Source organism: Heloderma suspectum, chromosome 7, assembly GCF_057233095.1.
Source record: "Heloderma suspectum isolate Gila_16-S chromosome 7, 16-S_ref, whole genome shotgun sequence".
Classification (NCBI taxonomy): domain Eukaryota; kingdom Metazoa; phylum Chordata; class Lepidosauria; order Squamata; family Helodermatidae; genus Heloderma; species Heloderma suspectum.
In genome coordinates this window covers 23,732,707-23,758,060 of record NC_139464.1, presented here as the reverse complement: position 1 = coordinate 23,758,060, position 25,354 = coordinate 23,732,707, and the positions used below count along the sequence as shown (strand labels likewise).

At 43.9% G+C, this 25,354-nt stretch overlaps 1 protein-coding gene across 1 annotated transcript in view; it reads left to right on the top strand.

Annotated features, from left to right (window-relative positions):
- The window catches only part of CACNA1C (calcium voltage-gated channel subunit alpha1 C), a 674,475-nt gene that overhangs the window by 492,861 nt on the left and 156,260 nt on the right, over positions 1-25,354 (top strand). The window contains 6 exon segments of the mRNA XM_084811876.1: positions 2,652-2,877; positions 13,617-13,824; positions 15,772-15,892; positions 20,428-20,542; positions 22,594-22,714; positions 22,837-22,906. Of these exon segments, the coding sequence (XP_084668002.1) occupies positions 2,652-2,877; positions 13,617-13,824; positions 15,772-15,892; positions 20,428-20,542; positions 22,594-22,714; positions 22,837-22,906 (861 nt within the window).

Sequence of the window (25,354 nt, the reverse complement as noted above, 5' to 3'; positions counted from 1 at the left end):
AAATGCTTCCTGGAAGAGGAAGGTTTTTGCCTGGCATCTAAATGTATACAATGAAGATGCCAGACAAATCTCCCTGGGAAAGGTATTTCACAGATGGGGGGCCACTACAGAGAAGGCTCTTTCCCTGGTAGCCATCTGTCTCACCATTGTGGGTAGCTAGCATCACCCAGAGAAGAGCCTCCTAATCCAATCTTAACAATTTGGCAGGAATGTATGGGAGAAGGTGCTCTGGCAGGTAGACTGGTCCTAAACTATTTAGAGCTTTACAGGTCAACCTCAACACTTTGAATTGGGCCCAGAAACTGACTGGTAACCAGAGCAGTTGACCCAGCAGTGGAATAATCAGTTCAAAGTGGCCAGTCCCAGTAAGTAGCCACACTGCTCTATTCTGCACTAATTCAAATTTCCAGACCATCTTCAGACATAGCTCCATTTCAATAATCCAGGTGGGAGGTTACCACTGCATGGTAAAGTGATAGCTGGTATTTCAACTGAGGCTGTAAAAGGCACTTTGCGCTACTGAAGCCACTTGGGCCTCAAGCGACAGAGCTGGATTTATGAACACCCCCAGCTTACAAACCTGCTCGTTCTGGGGGAGTGCAACCTGATTTAGAGCAGGTTGAACACCACTTAACCAGACAGATGAACAACCTTCTAACAGAACCTCTGTCTTGTCTGGATTGAGTCTCAATTTATTGGCCCTCATTCAGCCCATTACTGAGTCCAAGCACTGGTTCAGGATAGTCACTGCCTCATCTCATCTCTATTTGATGAAAAGGAGAGACAGAGCTGAGTAATGTCCAGATATTGATGATACCACATTCTATCCCTCTGGACAGCTTCTCCCAACCGTTTCATGTTGATGTTAAAAAGAATGGAAGACTTTCAAGATTCATTATGCTTTTTGAAATTGTCATGTTCTAGAACTGAAATGGTGAAATATTTAAACTTAGGAAACCAGATTCTACCTAGCCATGATGTCATCAGTCTCTTTCCCCAGCAAATTTGCCAGAGAGAATACATCCTCTCCTCCCATGTCAAGATGTTGACAAGGAATGTGCCTGCAAGATAAGACATGGATGTGGGAGAGTCATACACCCCTTCCTTACCTTGCAGGCACCTCACCAATTGGGATATCAGATGCTGACACAGGGTCTTTGAGATAGTATAGAGACCTCTGTGTGACCTCTCATTTAAGCCTGTTTTGCATATGCTTTTAATCAAACCTATATCTCTAGACTAGGACTAACTTGGCTAAAAGCAACATGCACAAGAAGGAGAAGTTCCTTCTGGTATGGAAGCAGGGAGTAACTCTCCTGGTTCTGCTGACCCTCATCATGCAGAATTGTGAATATGAAGTGCTGCTCTGCTTCTTACCTGAAAAGTGTCCCTCCCATCAAGACACTTACCTCCCTGCAAGGTAAGAAGTAGTGGTGCAGCTCATGCTCTAATATGGCACTTCCAGGGACCAAGATAACCCAGGATGGGAGTTAGCCATTGGTTAACCATTCTTGTTACTTTCTGCCTTCTCCTTTTCGCATTGACCTGTGTTCCAAAGAACTCCTGCACATCTGCTATGTAAGCCCTAAGAGTTGCAATAGGTTCTTGGGCATGTTTTAGCATGTACAGTCTGTTCCCATGCAGTATGCCCAGGTCTCTTGGGCCTCACTAACCTCATGCAAACTTGATTGTACACCCTAGAAGACACCCTAAATTCTCCATGTGGCTGTACATTGGAGGAGACGATAGATAAGCTGACTTTCAGGAATGCTTAACTGCTGTTACTGATCTTCTCTTTGAGGAACCTCTGATAAGCATCCAAGGAACCAGAGGCTTCTTCAGAACACAGTGTGAAAACCATTATTATTTATTAAGTGACAATCCATAATCATTGGATAGCTAGTAACTCTGACTGATGTATATGACGCTGCTCACTATCTACAATATGGAAGTGAATTTTCAGGATTGTGAAAGTAATCACAGTAATTTACGATACATTTTAGGGGAAGAAATGCTATAATTCTTTTAAGCTAATTTATAATTTAGCCTTTAGCAGAACCAAAATCAACATGGTAGAATTCAGCTACACAAATATCAGAAAAGTGAAACCAGTGCAGAGATAGAACAAAATTCTACTCAAATTTGAATTTTCAGTTTTACCACCACGGTTTATTATTTATTATTATTTATTATTTATTGCATTTATATCCCGCCTTTTTTCCTCTTGCAAGGAACCCAAGGCGGCTTACATTATCCTCCTCCTCTCCATTTTATCCTCACAACAACCCTGTGAGTTAGGTTGGGCTGAGAGTCTGTGACTGGCCCAAAGTCACCCAGTGAGCTTCCATGGCTGAGTGGGGACTAGAACCCGGATCTCCCAGCTCCCAGTCCAACACTCTAGCCTCTACACCACACTGGCTTTCAATGTTTTGTTATCAATGTTTGAAATTTTGCTGTTCCTCCACAAGAAAGCCATAAAAACAAGACCCTGAAAACAGAGTGTTGGAGTTGGTAGTTCCAGAGGATAAAACCTAATTTTGCATTAAAAATATTTTGTGGGGTAAAGCTCTTGTTGTGCTTATGATCTTTCTGTTTCACTGGTCTTTCAGTGCCATTATAATGATCATTATTTGTCTATTTATCTTTATGAGACACTGCCAATAAGGTACTGCTAGCTCTTTTCACGGCTGAGATGTTGCTGAAGATGTACAGCCTGGGTCTTCAGGCCTACTTTGTGTCTCTCTTCAACCGCTTTGACTGTTTCATTGTGTGTGGTGGAATCCTGGAGACCATCTTGGTGGAAACGAAGATCATGTCACCACTGGGTATTTCAGTGCTGAGATGTGTGCGACTATTGCGAATATTTAAAATCACAAGGTACTGCTCTCCTTCTTTTGATGTTTAGTGTAGCTCATAGCAGGGGCGAGGGAAAGGGTGCCCATTCCTATGAGGAAATCTTGTGTGCATCTTCCTGGCATCTTTTTTTTTTTTTTGCACAAATCATTCCTTGCCTGAATCTTCCTTCTTGCCATATGCATGTGGTTGAGTAGATAATATACATAATTATTTATTTGTTATTTATTTGTCATTTATTTGTTATTTATAGGTCAACCTATAACAAAGTCCTAAGAGCAGCTCACAAGATTTTTTAAATGAATAATAAATCAACAATAAAAGTATGAATACAGTATAAAAACAGTCTCAGAGGGCAAGAACATCTTAAAGCTAAGATAGATTAAAAGGCCTGGGGAAATAAAAAGATCTTCACGTGGTACTGAAATGACTTGAAGGTAGGTGCCAGGTGAGCTTCTCTGGGGAGGGCATTCCACAGCTGGCACCACTATCAAACAGGCCCTTTCTCCCATAGTCACTTGCCACACCTCACTTGTGGGAGGCACTTGGACAATAGTCTCTGAAAAAGATCTGAAGATCTGGGTAAGTAAATATGGAGAGAGACAGACCTTCAGGTCCCAAGCCATGAATGGCCTTAAAGACCTTAAGGTCCTCCAGGTCCCAAACCCTGAAGGGTGTCCTGCTTAGGCCAAGTCAAGCTCAAATTCTGTGGCAGTCTATAGGAGAAATCTGTACAGCAAGGTCAGGAATAAAGGCAGTCCAAAGCAGGGTCTAAAGTGAAGCTGAGGTCAAGCAAAGGTGAGCAGTCTACAACAAGCACAGTCTATGGAGGAGGGCCTTAGCAGGATTCCAGGGGTCAGCAGCATGTGATATCAGTCCAAATAAGAAGCAAGGTCAAGGAAGCAAGGTTTCAAGGTACTAGGAACTAAAATAAGATTGTTGATACAGCAGCTAGCAGGTCTCAATTGACAGCTTATAAGCTGGAGCCACCCAGGACTAGGGATGGATAGATGCATCTCCATCTGGGGTGGGGGGAGCTCAACGAGCTGTCCCCCCCCCCAGCTTGGGCGGCCCCGGCCCACTCGGCGAGCCTCCCTGCTCATCCCGCCTGTCGAGCTGTGTGAGCCACCCCTCCTCTCCGCGCCAAGGACTCTGGCAGTCAAATCTTTGTGCTTTATGCACAGAAGGGCTTGACTGCCAAGTCCTCAGTGTGGCCAGCCCCCAGCCCCCAGCGCAAGAGTGTTGGGGTGCCGCCAAAGCCCTTCTTCCCTGCACCGGCTGTCAAGGGCTTCCTTAACAGCCAGCGGAGGCAGGATGGGTTCCGGCGTGCCCAGCCCCCAGCGCTCTCACCCTGGCCTCCTCCCAGGGAGGCCAGGGTGAGAGCGCTGGGGTGCTGCAGCACTTTCAACCATTTGCTGAGCTCCGGGGCACTCAGCAGCTGGGTCCATCAGCGCCCCAGGGCTCAGTGAGCAGGGTCCAGGAGGCCAGGTGGGGGGAATCTGTCCCTTTTCGGAATCCCATGCCATCCCTTCCCAGGATTCACCTGCCATAAGCCAGAGGCTTCTGGAAGCAGCCCTCCTCTTGATGAGGGCTCTACTCACGAGGAATCCTTTTCTCACAAGGAGCCCTCCTTTGCAAAGAAACACTTCTTCTCATAGGGCCCCTTCTCATAGGGGCCAGCCTCTTGAGATGATGATGTTCTCAGGGGCTAGGTGGTCACTCAGCCTCTTTCTTGCACCCATCTCCCCTTAGTGCCCAGGCTCCTCGTGGCCTCCTGACATAGGCTGCTCCTCAATATTGCCTCTGTCTGGCAGCTCTAGCTCCTCGTCTGAGAAGGATTCCTCCAGCAGGGGGAATGACAAAGGGCCTTAAATGAAAAAAGAAAAAAACACACACCTTAAATTGGGCCTGGAAGCAAACTGGGAACCAGTGAAGAAGGTGAAACACTGCCCAGTCCCAGTTAGCAGTCTTGCAGCCATATTTTGAACTAACAAAAATGTCTGAACCATTTTCAAAGGAAGCCCCACATACAACACATTGCAGTAGTCCAAATGGAAGGTTACCAGGGCATGGATAACTGAAGCAAGGCTATCTCTCTGTCCAGGTAGGGTCATAGGTGGCAGATCAGCCTAACTTGGTAGAAGATGCTCTGGACTATAGAGACTACTTGTGCCTCCAGTGACAAAGATGGATCAATGAGTATTAACCATCTTGTCTGGATTGGCCTTCACTCACTTCATCAGCAGTCGAGTTTATTGGCCCTCATGCAGCAGTTGCTGCTTCCAGGCCCTTATTTAGCACTTTCACTGTTCCATCTGTATTAGATGAAACAGAGCGGGGTGTTATCCACATATTCATGTCACCTCAGTCCAAATCTCCAGCACGTTTCATGTTTAAAAGTATGGGGAAGGATAAAATAGCCTTGTTTTGTCCATATAACTGAAAGTCATACAGCAGTACTGGACCAGAAGGTGTTCTGGACTCCTCCCTTGGCTGATCAGAATTATCCCTGGTATCCAGATAATGGTGGATGTGAGCATTTTTCTCTTTGAAATGTCTGGCAAACATGTCACTGAATGCTACTGAGAGTTCCTTTGCATCTCCTACTGGGCCAGATTATAAGGAGGCCCTGAACCACTTTGAAAAGCTCTTCTGGACAGCATTCTGAAGATGCAATGGTGGTAGTGGGAGCAAAATTGCTTTTTTTGCCATTGACACTGTCACAGAGTAGGCTTGACAGTGAGCTTGCATTTGATTGGTCTCATCATGAGTCTTTCTCAACCTACTTCATTGTCCTCAGTTCAGGTGTATAGGAGAGGGCAATTGGGAGCAATTGTATGTGTACTGCATTTCTGTAGCAAATTCCTTTGAATTCCTAAAATTATCTACATTCCTCTGGCTTTTATCAATGCTTCCTAAAAGTCCCAGTAATTGTGAACTTGCCTTCTGACCCATTATACCATAAGGACAATGCATTTGACCCCACACAGCAACTGTAGAACAATACAACGATGTGCTGTTTTTTTTATTCTAGAAGATATTTTTAAGACAAAGGTGTGAAACTCAAATATTTTGGAGGGTCAAATTCCTCACTCAGCAGACACGTGGGGACTATACCTTTACTTTTCTCATTGAAAATCTCTAACTGAAAGTCCCAGACTATCACATAAATTGTTTATATCTGAATAGATGCTACAATGTGTGTAAACAGAAAATAGCTACCACACTGAATATTACATGATCACAAATAGTTGTGGACTGTGCATCCTAAGTAATCACAAAGTAGTTCACCATACTTCTCCTTGTGACAAATTGGTATGTCTGCACCTCTACTTTACTCTGTGACGTAGGACAGGCTGCAAGACAGTCTTGGTCTATTTTCCTCAGAGGTAGATTGCCACCACCCATGTATTAATAACTTCTATTGAATATCAATATTTAATAACTCATAACCACATTGAGTATTAATATTTAATAACTCAAGCCTGAATACATAGGGATCCAGGCATATGTTTTTTATGTATGGAGAAGGATGGCCCTTTCCTCCAGAGCTTCCTTTAAACTCCTTAACAACCGGACTAGGCAAGACAATCAACTCCAGTTTCCAATTCCATATATTTATTGAAGAACCAAGCAGCAAGAAGTTCAGAAGAAGTCAGTCGCTTTTAAAAATAAAATGAAACATCAAAATAGCTCACTAATCCTTACTTATCAAGATCCTATGAGTAACTCACCAAAGCATCTTATGAGGGTTGGGGTGACCCCCTGGGCCTCCAGAGCATGGAAGAGTTTTGCCTTGACTCTTTGTGAACCACCTGAAAAGACAAAGAAAATATTTCATCATACAGGTGTTTCTGTGGAGGCCCTGCAGCTCCCAGAGATGGAAATTCAAACTGACCAATAAGTAGCCCAGGAGGATCTGATGATGCATCCTCCACGTGGTTTTTACAGTGCCTACTTAACATGAGTTGAGTCATGGGGGAGGTAAAGGTGGAGAGTCAGCTTGGAATGTATGGAGATGTAAATGTTGGGGTCTGTTGCAGCCTTATCAGGCCTGGCATGTTCTTTGTTCAAAGATCTTTCCAGAAAGGGGTGGGGGAGAGGTTTGATTAATCATACTTGCTGATCACCACAACTGGCAAAATGGCCAAGACAACGAGGGCTGGATACACAGTGGCAAAAGGAGGACTCTTGGCTCATAGCAAACTAATCACAAAATAAACAGCCCAGTTCTTTCTATGGCTGTCAAGCATGCCTATTAGCTCTAATTTTCATTATGATTTACCATCTGGTTACTTGAAATTACTTGTGTATACTTCAGTGAAACTAGCTACCAGCTCAAGGGAATCTTACAGGTTTTCAGTCATAGCATTTGCTTTCTGGTATTGGCAACTGTGGTTCTTACCATAATTTTTGTATTCTGCTTTGCCTCATTGTATCCACCCTGAAGAAAGGGGTACAGATTTGGTAATCTCCAGTAGCCAATGGAGAGAGGCGGCTCTGATTTCAGTGGGGCTGTAAATCCATTCTGGGTTTCAATACAGAACTCTAAAGGAACTAATCAAGTTGCTGAATGTATTTTGGAAGTAGGGTTCAGCACCTTGGATAGCGCCTTTAGAGTTCTGGCTGGTTTTGATTGAAACCCAGAATTGGATGCACAGCCCCACCAAAATCGGAGCCACCAGCCTCTACTGCCAGTAGCAACCCCCACCCCCACCTGAGTCCTGTAGTACCTTAAAGACTACCAAATGTATTATGCCATAAATGTTTGTGGACTAGTCCACTTCATCAGATGCATGAAAACGTCTCCTCAGTTGACAGGAATATACACATCAGTGCAGAAAAAAGTAAACAGTGGGGTCATAGCTCTGTCCTACAATGCCAAAAGTACAATCTGTAACAATTCAATTGACATTTAAATACAATGACATTTAAATATATTTGGTGATACTGTTATTGTATGTTAACCACCATCGATGGTTTCCTTTCCCTGTGCTGATGTTAACTACCTTGTAGTATAATCCTACGCATTTCTACTCAGACATACGTCCAACTCAGTGAGACTTATTGCCTGGTTGGTCTGTTTAGGATTGCAACCTTAGTAATGCTAAGGTGACTCACCAAATACTGCAACAATATTTCTTACCAAGGTTTTTTTTTTTAAGCAGTCTTCCCATTTATGGTACTCTCTGATTGTCCTGGAGAATTTGTACACCTGATAAAATATAAAATATATAGTTGTTTTCTGTGAACCTGTGCTGAATTATGTGAAGTACTTCCTCGGATATCGCCTATGAATTCATAGGAAAAATCATCCTCAATGGCAAGCTTCAGATAGAGGACTGGCGCAGTTTTGCCTGAGCAGCATGTTGCTCCTGAGCTCCCGAGCAGCATGAGAGCAGAACTGCATGGGAAACATTTTGTGTGAAGAGAATTCCATGTGGATTGGGTTAATTTAACCACACCAGTGAAACACAGCTCAGTGGTAGAGCACGTGCTTGAGATACAGAAGGTCCCAGGTTTGATGCCAGGCATCTCCAGGTAAAACTAGGAAAGAATCCGTCCTGAAACCCTGGAGAGCTGCTTCCTGTCAGTATCAACAATACTGGGTTAGATGGACCAATGGTCTGACCTGGTATAAAGCAGCTTCCTATGTTCCTATGAAATTGTTTTAAAAGGAGTGCTTCTTGATCAAAACCACCCACTTAGCAGAAACAAATAGTTTTCCATGCGGTTCTGCTCCCATGTTGTTTGGGATCTCAGTGGCAACCATGACATTTAGGTAATATGAATTAGGCCTAAAAGAACATGCTCCATTTTAAAATGGATGACATTATTTTCTTCTGGCACCTTGTAGTGAGTACCCATTTTCTGTAAAAGTGACCCAGAGTAGGGATCTTGATATCTGCAGGGAATCCCCCTCTCTTCCATGTAAATTCTGGTGTCAACCACTTTAAGCTTTGGAAAAGAGGCTTATAAATATCTAACATAAATATCTAACATAAATCAAAATCTAGTCCCAGATTTGAAGGGGTTGATTTCTTTCCCAATATTATGCTAACTGCACCAGAGACCACATTCTTCAGTTCCAAGGAGCATAGTATTAATTTTACCGTTACTTTTCCAGAGTGAAAATACTGCTATGATAAATACATGTCATACTCTTCAGAATATGATACCAAAATACTAAAGGAAAGGATCTCTTAAAAAAAAATACTTTTCGGTTTTTTAACTTTATGAATGAACATTGGTACACAATACCAACAACCTAATCAATAACTACAATTTCCAAACAATACAGTGTTCTTAAGAGGACACAGCAATAACAACAAAGAAAAAGAAAACAAAAGAAGGAGAGGGAAGAAAAGGGGGGGGAAACATTAAAAAGGGAAAAAAATAATTATTAAAAAAAATAATTTAAACTCCATTACATAAAAACTTCAAATCCCATTCTGCTTAAAATTATATCTAATAATTGGCAATATTACGATTCAATACAACATAAATAATCAACCTAACATTTCAATATCATATCATCAGTCTTATAACAAGGAAGCAGGCCTACAATTCATTTCCTGTAACCATGTATTGCCCTTCAGCTAACATATAGTAATAAAGCTTAACAATTTAACCAACCAAAAATCTTACTAACCAATAATAATAATAATAATAGAGATTTAAGAGTATGCATAATAATAACAGATCGCTAATAACTTTTATAATATTTTATAAGCTTAAAATCAACCTCACAACAATCACTAATATATTTTGTAGTAGATATATAAATGAGTGTACACATTGTACAGTATATCATATCCATTTTAAAAAGAAAGAATTTTTAAAAAGAGAAAAGGAAAGAAAAAAAGAAAAGAAAAAAATCTCTGACCTTCCAGACTAAACATAACCAGTTAGCAAAACATGTTCGTAGATTCCAGTTCATGATGGTGGAACAGACATCTCACACGATTTTCCATTTAGTGACGTCTCCACCCTTTCACGATTTAGGAACTTCTTCATCTGGACTTCAGAAAAGATGCAAAATGCAGCAGGATATTTTAAATGATATTGTAAATTCATTTGTTTTGCCAAATTTTTTGCCTTAGTAAATTGCCTTCTTTTATCAGCAATTTCTTTGATGTAATCTGGAAATAGCATAACTTTATCTTGTTTCCAAAAAGGGTTTCCAGCCTCTCTTGCCAAATGCAGAATATAATTTTTTGTGGAGATTCTTGCAAATTGGGCTATAATCGTATAACCGGTCCCTTTGGCATTTTGACACACGGAATGCCTGCTCAATATCAAATGAATAATCAGATAGCACAGGGAGTATCTCATGCAGGAACTTATCTACAAAAGTAGACAGATTTACATCAGTAGTTAAATATATGGGTGACCAGCCAGATGGGTGATTAATAAATTTAATAATAAATAAATAAATAAATTTAATCCCAATAATACGTACATTTGCCCTGCACGCTGATGCCTCCAGTTGAGAAATTTTGACAGAAAAATCACTGAAAAAAGCTTGTGGCGTAATTTCATTCCCTGCCAGTCGATCTTGCAACTCGTTAACCTTCACCTCCATTTTTTGCCAAGAGGTGTTAATTAAATCCACAGTCCATTGCAGGGCAGTAATGGAATTTTGGATGGTATCCAGCTGCCTGCTCTGCAAATTGCAAGGACAAAGTTTTTATTAGAGCAAGTAACTCCTCTGTATCTCCACTTCTCGCAGCTTTTGCCAAGCTGGGTGTGTGTGGGGCTGGAGATCCTTTTTTTTTGTCTTAATGTAGTCATCCTTCTCTTCAAACAGATCTTGCAGGTCCTCAAATATTCTTGATATTTCTTATGCTATTCCGCAGATGTTGTTGGCATTTCTTAATCCATAAACTACAATGGAGCACATCAGCCCTAGTTTCTCCTAATTAATTAGGAGGTTCACACAGCTTTGAGCGATGGTTATGCTCTGGCAGACTAGCCCTGGAGTTCAGCCCCCCTGCTATCACGCCAAGAGAGCTGTTCTTCCAAAACCTTATCCAGAGCTGCTCCCACCACCCCTTTTCATTCCAGGGGTGAGATAAAAAGGGTTTTCAACCTTTTAAAAGGTGTTTGAGATAGCATCCCGCGGAGACTCTGCGGAATGCTGCAAGGGCGACATTGGCTCCGACCGGAAGTCAAGGAAAGGATCTCTGAGGACAATCTCAGAGGCAGTTCACAGTAGGAGTATGTACTGACCACAGGATTTGGTTTGGATCCCATTTCAGTGATTTGAAAAACAACCTGATGCTTCCCATTTTGACTTGGGCCCAAAACTGGGTCTGGATTCAGAAATACAAAGCTTTATGCCTCCCATTCACTATCATTGGAAGTAACGACTAAAACTTTTTTGTTGATTGACAGAACTGGTTGGAACTGGGAAGCATAGTAGCCCCTTTTGATGGGATGAAACCTACCAAATTGCAGACAGATAGGTACAGAGTGCTTTGTGAAAGAAGCCCTTAACATTTGAAAATAAACTACCAATTACTTTTTTATTTTGTGGCAGAATTGAATGAAAATTGCCAACAGAGTTGCCCCTTCTGAGGGGATCACACCTGCCATATTTCAGATGAATAGGTTCCAGGGGTTTTGTGCAAGAGCAGCCTTTACAGTTTAGAGGTTTCCAAAAAGGGATGCACTTATCCACCTACATTCTTTGTGGGCAGTTGTTATGAAAATGGCATGCAGCATAGCGATAGCTATTCTGTAATAAACCTGTGAAATTTCAGAAGGATAGGTACAGTGTTTTGTTTGTTTTTGTTTTATGGAAGGGGAGTCTTCCCTTACTGGGTTTTAGCTTGAATAACAATTCATGGCTATTTGGCTGAGGGATAGAGCCAGAGCGATCTTTCCCCTTACTTCTGTAGCCCCAGGGCTACAAGGCAGGTGCAACTGAGTGATCTTTCTGGAAAGGATGAGGAAGAGAATTCCTTGCGACTGCTCCTTTTCTGGCCGATGGGCCAGGTTGGTCTCTGCCTTGGCTTGATGTTAGTCCTGGGAAGCAGAGGGTACAGCTTCCCTTGGTCCTTCAGCTGATTGCAGAAGCCGCAGTGTGTTTCCCTTCTGCTCTCCAGTCCCGGGGCGACTGTCACTTGCCTAGTCAACTGGGCAACATTTCCTGTCTCCCCAGCGGTTTGTAGTACACTGCCAGAAGGGAGTGCCCGTGATGCTCCATGTCTTCCTGTGCTGTTCTGTATGACATGTACAGTGCCAGAAGATAAGAAGCCCATGCATTGATTAGGCAATTGGGTGACACTCCTAATCTTCCTAGTGGCTCACAAGCTACCAGGAAGAAATTAAAGTGTTGGCTTACTACTGCTGCATTAGTTCTTCTGCAGCTGCATGTGAACAGCCACAGAAGACGTTAACTAAAGGCATGTGGGAGAGGGGCATTCTGTGCTCCCTGCCCCCATGCATACCACTCAGCACTACTCAAACCTCAGATGTAGGAATGCATAGAAATGATGAAGAAGGTAAATATCCAGGGTAAGGACAGTGCAGATTGTGCAGAGGAAGTGGTGGTGAGACACCAGTTGTCCTTTTTCCTCCAACAGTTTCAGAATCTGAAGTAATTTTCAGGACTCAGAAATGATGGTGGCTCCCTTAGTTAGTGAAGTCAATTTTGGCCAATTTCACAAATATAGCATAGGCAGCAAATAGATTTAGTTCAACCCTATCTTAATTATATGAGCTTCTTTGTGAGGAAATCCGCTTCATAGGCACAAAAAAGACTCCCTGTTACCATTATGAACATGTCCAGTTTTTGAGATCATCATCAGAAGCCCTGCTCTGGGTGTACCCTCTCACCTGTTAGAGTTTAAGGAGTTGCTGGCTGGAGGTAGGGCCTTTTCAGGAGTGACACCTGGCTTTGGACGCTCACCTGATGTTATACATATTGGGTTTTAAACACCACATTAAGATTTTCTCTTTAACCAGGCTTTTAATGAACATTAATTGGTGAGTTTTAGCTGCTTTCTGTTTTTAGATTCTATTGCGTTTTATTGTGCTGTTTTATCCTGCTGTTCTAGTGCTGTTTTATTGGCTGTCTTTAAGGTTTTTATGGATTTGTACTCTTTTTATTGGTGTTGTTAGATGCCTTGCAAATTTTAATTGAAAGGTGGACTATAAATGTTAAATAAATGAATAAATTGCAAAAGAGCTGAAAGTTCATGTGTACAAGTATTATAAAGGTAATTTTGCCCCAGTATAAAGATTAAGGTGGTTCCACATCAGTTTCCCAGAAAGCAAGGAGCCTGGCCTCACCATCCAAGGAGCACACACAAAGCCTTTGACTGTTGTCCCATCTGTTCTTGTCAGTTCTTACTGAGCCATTTTCTGGAGTGAGGTATTCTGGCTTACTTTGAACAGCTGTGAGTGTTGTAATGAGGTTGGCTAGAATATAACTCATTGAAACAGCACTTACTAATCACTGCATATTGATAAGTGGTGTGCTTGTTTTGTTTTCTGAAGTAATCTTCCAGGCATGCAAGTTGCAGAAGTGGGGGAGGACTTGTGTGTTTTACACGTGTGGCTGTAAAAATGCTCATGAACTGCCGTAGGTCCCATTATCTTAGGGAAGTACCTGACTGATTCATTTCTTAACAGGGTGTTTGGAAAAGGCATATTTATAGACATCAGGCAGCCTGCTTGAAGGTGATACCTGATGCAGGCAAAAAGCACCTGCTTTGGACAGAGGAAATTTAAGCCTCTCTGTTTTGGCTCCCCAGGTACTGGAACTCGCTGAGTAATTTGGTGGCTTCCCTGCTCAACTCCGTACGCTCCATTGCCTCCCTGCTGCTGCTCCTCTTCCTCTTCATCATCATCTTCTCCCTCCTAGGGATGCAGCTCTTTGGGGGCAAGTTTAACTTCGATGAGATGCAAACCAGGAGAAGCACATTTGACAACTTTCCCCAGTCACTGCTTACTGTGTTTCAGGTATGCGTTTCTTCTTATTTAAAAGATTGTAGATTCAATAGCGTTGTAACGTAGTCCATGATGCTCTCATGCCAGCTGAACACAACACTGAGCTTAATCAGAAACCATAATTAAAATGCACTGAAAGCAAATTCGAGTTTAAAGGAAAAATATTGCAGCATTTTCTAAAGACAGGCAAAGACAGACCAAGGTACACATTCTTGGGGAGGGCTCATAGCAAAAGGATCACCTTTGAGAAGACCCTGCTCTGTAGCCTAACTGATTTGCCTTGTCTTAACAATGACATCTTTATAGGGTCTCCTGTGGAAATCTTAGTGGAGTAGAGAGCTCATATAGGAAGAAGCACCCTTGGGATATACAGGGCCTAGCTACGCCAGGTTATGGCTTGCTTATCACTGTGAGATCTGAACCTTCATTGTGGGGGACACTAAAACATTTTGCTTTCAGGATAGATACATCTATATATCCTGTATAGGTATTATATTATTATATTATACACTGATATTAGGGCATTTTCATAGGTGATCCTGAAATTGCTCTTTGCATGTCACATGTCTTACTGGGAATGCCACAGACACGTATTCAGACTGTAGCGTTTCCCACTTCTCCTCCTCATCAACTCTCTGACTGCACCTGGGAAGAGGGCCTGGGTACTTCATTTGTAGTAATGGTGTTGCTACTGTGCCCATTCTAGCCTGCATTCATTCACACATGACTGAAAGACCATCTCAAATATTAAACATTAAATCCAGCTTTCAGCTGTGTCCTCAATCAAATTTAAAATGACTCCCTAGTGTGTGATAGTTTGTGATCACAAAGTGTCACCAAAGAGACTACAAGGTGTTCTTAAAGCCACTTAATGCACAAAGATGAGCTATTATGCAGAACTAGTGGCCTGAGATGACACATGACAATGCAAATTCCTATCCAGTAATGCATGGCAAATGCCAAGGCTCTTCCCCATCCACACCCCACAGTGCGAATGGGGACTGCAGTAGGTGCCTTAGGTCTAGGGATGTACAAAAGTTACCTGTGACGAAATTTCATTTGCAGTGGGGGGGAGGCGCTCCGTCCCTCCCCGCGAAATTCTGGCCTGGGGGGAGGCGTCCCGTCCCTCCCCCCCCCGAAATTCTGGTCGGGGGGGAGGCGCCCCGTCCCTCCCCCCCGAAATTCTGGCAGGGGAGGCACCCCGTCCCTCCCGCCGCGAATCCCGCCGGCCGGCTCTGCAAATGGCGGCGGCCATAGCCACCACCGTTTGCGTCCCTGCAGTCAGCTGTGATAGGCTACGTAAATGTTTACTTAGCCTATCACGGCTGAGTGGGAAAAAAAACACGCACATACGCAAATGGCAGCGCCCATGGGCGCCGCCATTTGCGTTCCTTATTTTGGCACATGTAGTCTACATAAACATTTACGTAGACTACAGTGAAAATAAGGAGAATGCTATTTGCAGTCTACGTACGCGTGGGTTTTGTTTTTTTTCACTCAGCCATGATAGGCTACGTAAACATTTACGTAGCCTATCACAGTATTTTTTGAAAATCTAGCCATGATAGACTATGTAAATGTTTACGTAGCTTATCACGATTTTTTTTTTTTAACTTGGAAATGGCGGCGGCGGCAGCCAGTCAGAAGACCTGCCACTGCCGCACTGCCGCCGGAGCCGCCACCGCCAGGGACATTCGCACAAGGTAAGTCCCGTCCTGGGGGGGGCAGGGGGGCAGACCGTTTCGCCACCGATTTTGGGGGGCTGAATGCGCTGGCATTCGGCCTCCCCAAGATTCGTGGCGAAATTCTCTGACATCCCTACTTAGGTCCTTGGTGCTCAGGAAGGTTTCTTCAAGACGGAAAAGGATCGTGTTTGTTCTTGTAACAGTTTTTTCTGCTGGCTTTCTGCATGCTTTCTAACACTGTGTCCCCACCCATTGGTGGGAATGTGTCATTTAGATCCTGACTGGGGAGGACTGGAATTCGGTGATGTATGATGGGATCATGGCTTATGGCGGCCCCTCTTTTCCAGGAATGTTGGTCTGTATTTACTTCATCATCCTCTTCATCTGTGGAAACTGTATCCTTTGCTACTATCTTAGTTTTCTTTGGTAGCTTGGCTGGACTGTGGTGCTGGGAGAGTGTGAAGCATGAATTACTATAGGGCAAACTGGTGCCCTCCAGATGTTTTGAACTACAACTCTCATAATCTCTTACCATCAGCCATGGTGGCTAGATCTGATGGGAGTTGTAGTCTAAAACATCTGGAGGGCACCAAGTGCCTATAATAAAGTAAATTCAGGGGCAGTGAGGGTGGCAAAAAAAATCATCTTGCTGCCTCTGTTGAATCTTCCGTCTGCCGCCCAGCAGAGCTGTTCAGAATTGTCCGGGGGCTATTACATGCCAGCCCTAAGGACACTGTAGACCCCTCTGAGGTCTGCTGTAATGCAGTTGCTAGGCATTTCCAGGATAGAATCTCTTGTATCTGCTGGGGCTTAGATTCCAGTGTTATAGCAGGTGAATCTGGTGAGGTATCCAGAGCTCAGCCTTGTCCTATTCTCCTGGATGAGTTTCAGTTGGTGCAGCTCGAGGACGTTGACAAGGTGCTTAAACAGGTTCATGCAACCACTCCTGTACTGGATCCTTGCCCCTCTTGGTTTATAAAAACTGGCAGGGAAGGAACAGCTGGCTGGGCCAGGGAGGTGATTAATGCCTCCTTACGAGAGGGATTAGTCCTGGGCCGCCTCAAAGAGGCGATAGTGAGACCACTCCTGAAGAAACCCTCCCTGGACCCAGAAAATCTTAGTAATTGTAGGCCAGTGGCAAATGTTCCTGTCCTGGGCAAGGTTCTTGAGCGGGTGGTTGCCAACCAGCTCCAGACACTCTTGGATGAGACCGATTATCTAGATCCATTTCAGTTGGGGTTCAGGCCAGGTTTTGGCACAGAAACAGCCTTAGTCTCCCTGTATGATGACCTATGTCAGGAGAGAGACAGGGGGCGTGTGACCTCGTTGATTCTCCTTGATCTCTCAGTGGCTTTCGATACCATTGACCATGGTATCCTTCTGGGATGGCTCTCTGAGCTGGGAGTGGGAGGCACTGCATTGCACGCTCCTACTTGGATGGTCAGCTCCAGAAGGTGGTACTTGGGGAGTATTGCTCGGCCCTGTGGATTCTCCAGTATGGGGTTCCACAGGGGTCAGTTTTGTCCCCCATGCTATTCAACATCTATATGAAACCGTTGAGTGCGGTCATCCGGAGTTTTGGAGTGCGTTGTCATCAGTATGCTGATGACACTCAGCTCTATTTCTCCTATTCATTTTCTTCAGGTGAGGCTGTGGATGTGCTAAATCAGTGCCTGGCTGCGACAATGAACTGGATAGGGCAAATAAACTGAAACTCAATCCAGACAAGACTGAGATGCTGTTGGTGGGTGGTTCTTCTGACCAGATGGAGGGTGCTCAACCTGTTCTGGATGGGGTTGCACTCCCCCTGAAGGAGCAGATTCATAGCTTGGGGGTTCTCCTTGAGCCATCTTTGTCACTTGAGGCTCAGGTGCCCTGAGTGGCACGGAGTGCCTTCTAGCAACTTCGATTGGTGGCCCAACTATGCCCCTATATGGACAAGGATAACCTGACTTCAGTTGACTATGTTCTGGTAATCTCCAAATTAAATTACTGCAATGCACTCTACATGGGGCTGCCTTTGAAGACAGTTCAGAAGCTGCCGCTCGTGCAAAATGCAGTGGCCAGATTGATAATGGGGACCAGAAGGTCTGAACATATAAGACCAACTCTGACCTGCTTGCACTGGTTGCTGGTATGTTTCCGAGCCCAATTCAAGGTGCTGGTTTTAACCTATAAAGCCTTACATGGCTTGGGACCACAATATCTGATAGTGCACCTCTTCCAACACAAACCTACCAGTACACTACGCTCAACATCTAAAGCCCTCCTCTGGCTGCCTACTCCAAGGGAAGCTCGGAAGACAGCAACAAGGGAGAGGGCCTCCTTGGTGGTGGCCCCCAAATTATAGAATGATCTCCCCAACGAGGCCTGCCTGGCACTAACATCGTTATCTTTCTGGCGCCAGGTTAAGACCTTTCTCTTCTCCCAGGCATTTGGCAGTATATGATAAGTTTTAATTGATCCTGGAATGGCTTTTGGTTATGGTAGTTTGCTTTGAGATTGCTTGTTTGAAGTTGTTTTAGATATATGTTCTTGTGTATATTGTCTGTTCATGTGTTTTTTATGGAATTGGCTTTTAAAATCTGTATATTGCAGTTTTAAATGTTTTTAATCTTTGCAAACCGCCCAGAGAGCTTTGGGCAGTATAGAAATGGAATGAATGAATGAATGAATGAATGAATGAATAAGATGCCTATCCCTGCAGGCAGCATCAGTGATCGATATGGTTGGGCATCTGTTGAGCTCTGTGCCCGAGCAGAGGGCCCACTGCTCCCTGGGCCTCCCTGGCTCCTCCTGCTCTTCCCTATCCGTGCCATGACCTGCTTGCTCACCTACTCTCTCGTGGCTGAGGGGGCAAACAAGCAATAATGCAAAGAGGAAAAGGAGCAGCCATCACCATGCTTGCTTGCTTGCCCTGTCTCTCTGGGTGGTGGGATGGAGATTGGATCCAGCCTGGGCTCAATTCCTGCCAGTATCCAGAGGAAGAGGGTGAGGTGAGTGGGTGGCAGGAAGTCCTCACTGCCACTCACTCACCTGCTCTCTCTCTTGGAAGAGGATGAGTGAGTAGACACAGTGGTGAGGACAACAAAGGGTCCTGTGCTACTTTAAAAATCAGTATATTTGTTGTGGCATAAGCTTTCATGAGCCAGAGCCCACTTTGTCAGGTATTGAGGAGAGGAATGAGTGGATCAGTCTCTTTCTGGTTTCGTCATTTTTGCATGTGTTCATTCATAAGTCTACTCCATCCCATTTCTGCATCAATGTGCAGATCTTTTAAAATCCACACAAACATTTATATTTACATTCATATTTAAATATGCATTTTTGACATATTTCCTCATAAAATATTGAAATATATTTTTTCTCAAAGTGCAAATTTCTAAAAAGCTTTTTCCCCCTCAGTTATGCATTTTATACACATTTTAGTATGTTTTATTTAAAGTCAATATCTGCAAAATTCAGAGGAGTGTGAAATCCGAATAACTACATTCCAATCCGCACATTAGTCCCAGAGATGCAGATCAGGTCCATTTGTATCAGAATTTCCAAAGAACAAACTCCTCAAGCATCCCTAGCCGAGGAGCAGAGGTGTGGAGTTGCAGTGGTGAAGGGGGAAAGGAGCAATAGCTCATAACAATGGCAGAAAACAGGAAGTAGACCCACAGAGGGCATTTTGCAGAAATTTAGTAATTCAAAATCTGGAGCTGGCACTGAATTACTAAGATCCTGATGCTTATGAACCTTACCCTAAGTACTTAAATTAAGTGATGCCCATCTTTCCAAGTCAAGATATACTTTCGCCAGTAACATGCTTAAATTCAGTTTATTCATTTGAGAAATATCGCTAGGCACTAAAGTGATAAAGTAACCAAGATATTTTATCACTTTGTAAATAGTTACCCAGTGCATTTACCTTTCCACCAAAGCTCATTGCTTCAGTTTTCTTTTAGGGGTTCTGAGACTTGCAGTCAAAATCTCAGTCAGAAGAGACTTCCACCAGAGCCCTGGAAGCACATGCCTCCACTACCTCTGCAGTCTTCCCCTGTCACAAAGGCATGTTTCTGGGCCCTGGGAAAGGGGGAGGCAGTGGCAGTTTGCAGGTTCATGGCAGGCAGAGTGCTGCTTCTCCTTGTCGCAGAAGGTTGTGAGCAGGGCTGTGCTTGCCTTGATCCTGCTTGCCAGTATTTGACTGGGACTGCTTACTTATGTGGGAACCCCTGCATAAATATTCACAATGAAGGAAGTATGAAAAAAGTAGCAGAGAAGGATAGGGTTATAGATGTGAAATTAGCCAAAGCCACCTTTCGTTTCTCATTCTCCAGACTCTTGCGTGTGTGATCGTTTTGATCTGAGGTTACTCAGCTTTACTTAAACATTGGCATTGGGCTTCACATGCTAAGCAAAATTGGTGTGACTAGTATTGTTGGTTTTTATATCTTACTTTCCCTATCATTCAAAATGGAAAGCCATAAATACAAATAAAAAATTCATTAAAACAAGCATACTGACCAATACAATAAAATACAAAATAATATTCAGAATTCAGTATGCCAGTAAAACTACTTATCTACTAGGACTAATTTACTGCACCTCCTAGAAGGCTTGTCTGAAGGGAAACATTTTGCTGGCCTTCTTAAAGGCCAGCAGGATGGACCCAGGTGGTCTTCCTTAGATAGTGTTCCACAGTGCTGGGGCCAGAACTGAGAAGGCCCTATTCCATCCCTTTAGCAGATATTAAAACTGGAAATTAGAGGATTCTAAGCAGGGCTTCCGCAACAGATCTCAATGGGTGGGTGGGGCTCATAGGGGTCAAGGCTCTCTCTCAGATGTGGTTGACCCAAGCTGCTTAGTACTTTTGAGGTCCCATACCACAGGACGTTGCTCCATGCTATTCAGTACAACTTTTCTTTAAGAAATATTCAAACAGATATCCTGCTGAATGTTTTTTTGGCCATTGCTGTGGACAACCTTGCTGATGCTGAGAGCTTGACATCTGCTCAAAAAGAGGAGGAAGAAGAAAAAGAAAGGAAAAAACTAGCTAGGTAACTCCTTCATTTCTCATTTGGTAGTAAAATAAATGTTCCCATGTTAGTTCTTGAGGGTAAAAACATGTACAAACAGCACTGTCTTATATCCCCAGTTAGGTGTTGCAATCCCCAGCTAGGATCATAGGATGTTTTCCAGGGAAAAGCAGGTATCTTTCCTCTGGAGTATTCTCTGCTTATCCCAGGAACCCAGCCATTCAAATGGCAGAGACCACATAGCTAACCATGTGGGCTCATTAGGGACCAGTACTTCTTGTGGTTGGACTGTAAAAATCAGAAGGGCAAAAATGTGAATGCTCTTATTATATAACTTAAGACACACCACCAGCTCAGCTGCATATGCTGGTGCTGCCAAGGAGCAACCAGAGGAGACGACTGCACAGTAATAGAAATGAAATGGTTGCGCTGATGGCCTAAGAGAGGCCTCAAAGCCATGACTTTTGATACATTAATCGTTGACAGTCTCTTCCTTTGAGGAGGCATTCTTGTATGTTCATGATGCTAAATTCACCTTCATGAAAGTGAGCTAGATACAGAGTTTTTAGGGCTATGGGCACGTTTTATTTTTGATAAGGTGTTTTGGGCATGGTCACAGAATGTCTGCCATGGTGTGTGAGGGGGTTGAGTCACAAAATAGCTGCCATAGGGTGCAGGCAGTCACAACATTTACTACTGCAATAAAACACCCACTTCATAAAAAGTCAAACTGGTGAGGCTAGAAGACAAACACATTCCTTTGAATCCACAATTTTCTGCTCCAACAATACACCCATTTCACAGAAAAAGAATTTCCCTAAATCACCTCTAAATACATTATAATAAAATTAATTCCCCCAAATCTTTTTCCTTAAAATAGGAAGATCACCCCCAAATAACTTCCCCCCAAATGCACGCACAAAAGTCCCCCCCACCCGACACAGCCAACACACACATGCAGACCGCATTCTTTCTTTTAGAATTACCCCGCCCCCAACCATCCATTCAGAGGCACACAGCCATGCACCGCATTCATCTATCACAAAAACATCCCCTTCCCCACCTGGCTGCTGTCAGCTGCTCCCCGCTAGCTTTCCTAACCCCCACTCCACATGGCTGACTTTCCTAACCTACTCCTCTTGTCGCTGGCTTCCCCAACTGTCCCCCTGCCCCCAATGGCTTTCCTAATCCCCTGCTGCCCTTCCTCTGCCCCCAGTCCCCCAGGTCACTTCTTACTGCCCTCTGTAGTCCCCCAAATCCACAGACATTTGGAAACAGGAAAAGGATGAGGGTGGGGTGCTGGGATGCTGAAGCTCTGCTTTCTACCCACCCAATGTATTTTTAAATGCATTTTTTTAAAGAAGTGGAGAGGCAGGCACCAAGGAGGGGGGTGTCCATGGGTGCTGTGGTGTCCGTGTACACTATGTCACTGACCCCAGAGATACAAGTTAATTAGAAAAATAAAAAAACAAAGATAGCAGCACTGGTCCATGAGTAAAAGATCCAGAATCCAGGGCAGGTATCCAAAACAGTACAGTTAGGCAATCCCATTAATGCCACAAAAGACTTTGCAAGCTTTTGAGTTCACCAGGCTAGGTATATAAGAGGCAGGGGATGGTGGGGGGCAGGGGACAGAAAGGTTCAAAAATTAGGCCAGATCGTGTGCCATGAGGTCTGCAGTATAGGTTCAGTTTCAAAATGGCAAGTGCAGACTGAATGAATTGGTCACTGGTAGATGTTGCAGCTATCAAATTACGCACAGCATAGTGAGGCAAAGAAGCAATATCTGATCGCCATCTCTGAAAACATAAAGGCCAGCTGTTCCTCAGATGTGTCTCTTGCCCTGGCTGAAACACAGGTTTCTGAGTGGGCAGATAGTTAAGTGTTTCAGGTTTTGGGGGAGAGCAGAGTTTAAAGATGATAGGACAGCCCTCTTGGCTTTGGGGTCAAGAACAGATACCAAGTCCTTGTTGATACGATGGGCTATTCCACTATTAGGGGGAGTCTATAACAGAAAACACCATTCTATATTTGATGAACATTTGTATTTTCCATCTCTGCTGAATTATTAGAACTGCTAGTCCTGAAAAGAAACAGGAACCTGAGAAGCCAGCTGTGGAGGCGGAGACCAAGGAGGAGAAAATTGAGCTGAAATCGATCACTGCTGATGGAGAGTCTCCACCTTCTAACAAGGTCTGCTGTTTGGTACCGCCCAGCTTGCTTTGTGCTGATCATCTTTATGAATGCATAAAATAATGGATGTACTAAAGCAAGCTCTATTTTGGCTTTTTTCTTTCTTTTTTTCTTTCTGCCAGAGCAATATAGATGAATATCAGCCTAATGAAAATGAAGAAAAGAATCCCTATCCAACTACTGAAACACCAGGTAATTCACTGCCCTGCCCACATTTTTTTTTTACTAGCACAAGAAGCTGAGGCTCACATGCCTAAGGCTGTTCCAGCTGGATTACAGAGAGATCTATATCATCCAGTAAAAGGTCATTGGCTGGTATTATTCTTGACAAGGTTGAATCATTTCTTTAGCTGTACCAGAAACATTGCTTGCAGAGCACTAACAAATATCCTGATGTTCTAAAATAAGAGATATTGTATTACGTTGCATTATATTTCATATATGGCCACAGCTGTGTGCAATCTGTGCTACAGCTGTGTGGAATCACCATGGTATCTCAAGTTCTGCAGCATGAATAAACTGCAAATTAAGCAGATTTGCATCTATTGGTTTACTCTGCATAATTTTTCTGTTTCTGCTAGCCAGGGGAGGGAGAGCAGCCTTCACCAATCTGGTGCCCTCGAGATGTTTTAGACTATAGCTCCCAGCATTCCTAACCATTGGCCATGTTGGCAGGGGCTGATGGGATTGGAAGTCCAAAACATCTGGAGGGTACCAAGTTGGGGAAGGCTGACAACTTCAGTAATTTCTGCCTACCCGGTGGAAGCATCCCTCAGCCCCCTCTGGCTTCAGAGATTTCACGAGGCCTTTCCCCATGATTTCAAGGTTATAGTTGCACTCATTTTTCATTTTCAAATGATGTCTATGATTCACAGAATGTTAACTGTTTTTAAAAGGTTTTGGTGCAAACACAGAAGATTCTTTGCTTTATTGAGATCAAGCTTACATGTTTGAGATACAATTTGCCTGCTGTATTTGTTCCATTTTAAGAAACTTGAGGGTCTATCCACACAGCTGTTGGGTTTTGTGGGAAGAGCGTTTGAATTACCTCATGCATCACAATGCCCAGTCTGTTGTGTGCTCAGCCCTCTTCACACACCTGAGTTTTTTATCAGGATTGTTCTTCTTTAATCACTGGGTTTCACCAGAGCTTTAGATGATGCCGCTGCTCTCTTGCTGCTATCCTACAGCTTTCCTTCCCTCTTCCGGTGTTATCTGAGTCCCCGGCATTTTCTGTGCTTGCAATTGAAATTGCCATTTCCCCCCATGTATTTCCCCTTTAGCATTTTGTCCCACTTTATATGGGCATGTGCTATGGGTGTTGAATAACATTGTCATGACAACGAATTGGTGGGAAGGGGGGGGCAGGTTACTGACCGCTTCCGGTGATCGTTTCTCCCTCTCTCCCATTCCACTATGGGCTCCGAGATCTCCTTGAACACAGCAGTGCTTACTTCTGAGTAAACCCATTGGCTAAGGCTTTCCTTTCCTGGGAGTAAGTGCCACTGAAATCTGGCTTGCTTCTGAGTAGGCATGCATAGGAGCGCATTGTAAGTCTACTTAGAGTAGCAGTCTTAAGGTCTCCCATTCCCTTCAGTGCATTTACTTTGAACCTCCCTCTCCCATTGACTTCACTGACTGCTTCTTCTCTCTTTTGCTCACCAGATAGATGGGCTCTTTTCCTCCTGGGGTGGATGGAGGAGTCATCTTTTTCAGCCACGTAGGAGAAAGGCTTGACAGTTAGGATTTCAATCCCTTTTCTCCTCCCCTGAATAAATTCATCATGCAGAGCTTGGAATGGTCATTTTTAATAGTTTCCTGTTTGGATGTGGAGTCATTTTAGCTAAGGCAGTAATGCTGAGGTGGTTGTCCATAGTACTCCTTCCCACCTAGCCAGCCACTACCTCTTCTGCTAGTCCACCTTGCAGGGTTGTTTGGAAGCCAGACTAAGGGGGAAGGCGGGGGCTGCAAGTCCATTTGTGGATTTCTTGCTTCTGTAGTTGGGAACCCGGAAATCAGTATAACTTTCAAACTCAGTAGTGCAAGCAATATAATGCATTTAATTCCATGACACACTGACATATTTAGCAGAGGACTAGCAGTGCCAGCAACCTCAGGGTAAGCCACCGAGAAGACTCTGTACCTTGGAGGAAGGAGGGGACCAGCTCCCATATCTTGCTATCCAGATCACTAGAAGGGCTTGCGACTTCCCTCCTGCTGTGGAGGAGTGGAGGGATGGGGCGGAGCCATCAATCATGTTACAGCAACCAATGAGCAGGGGAGGGGAGGGGAGGGGAGGGGAGGGGGTATGGAGCCAGCAGCCCCCTTCTGTCCTGATTGTTCCATGCAGCTCGCCCAGTCATGAAAAGATAGAATGCGGAGGGATGCGCATACAGAGATGCCTATATAAAGGGCCAGTGTAAATCCTGGAAAGGATCTGGAATCAAAAGGACTGATTTGTAGTGGGATAAAATGCCAGGTGTGAACAGAGCCCCAGTTGTGGGTGCCTGCTGTTGCTCACATGATTTGGCTTTTAGCATTTTTTGGGAAGCACTATTCCATGCAATCCAAAGTTTTGTGTAGAAAGTCAAACCTTGCTGTGCCAGTTGTTTCATATAGCCATCATATACAGGGGCTACC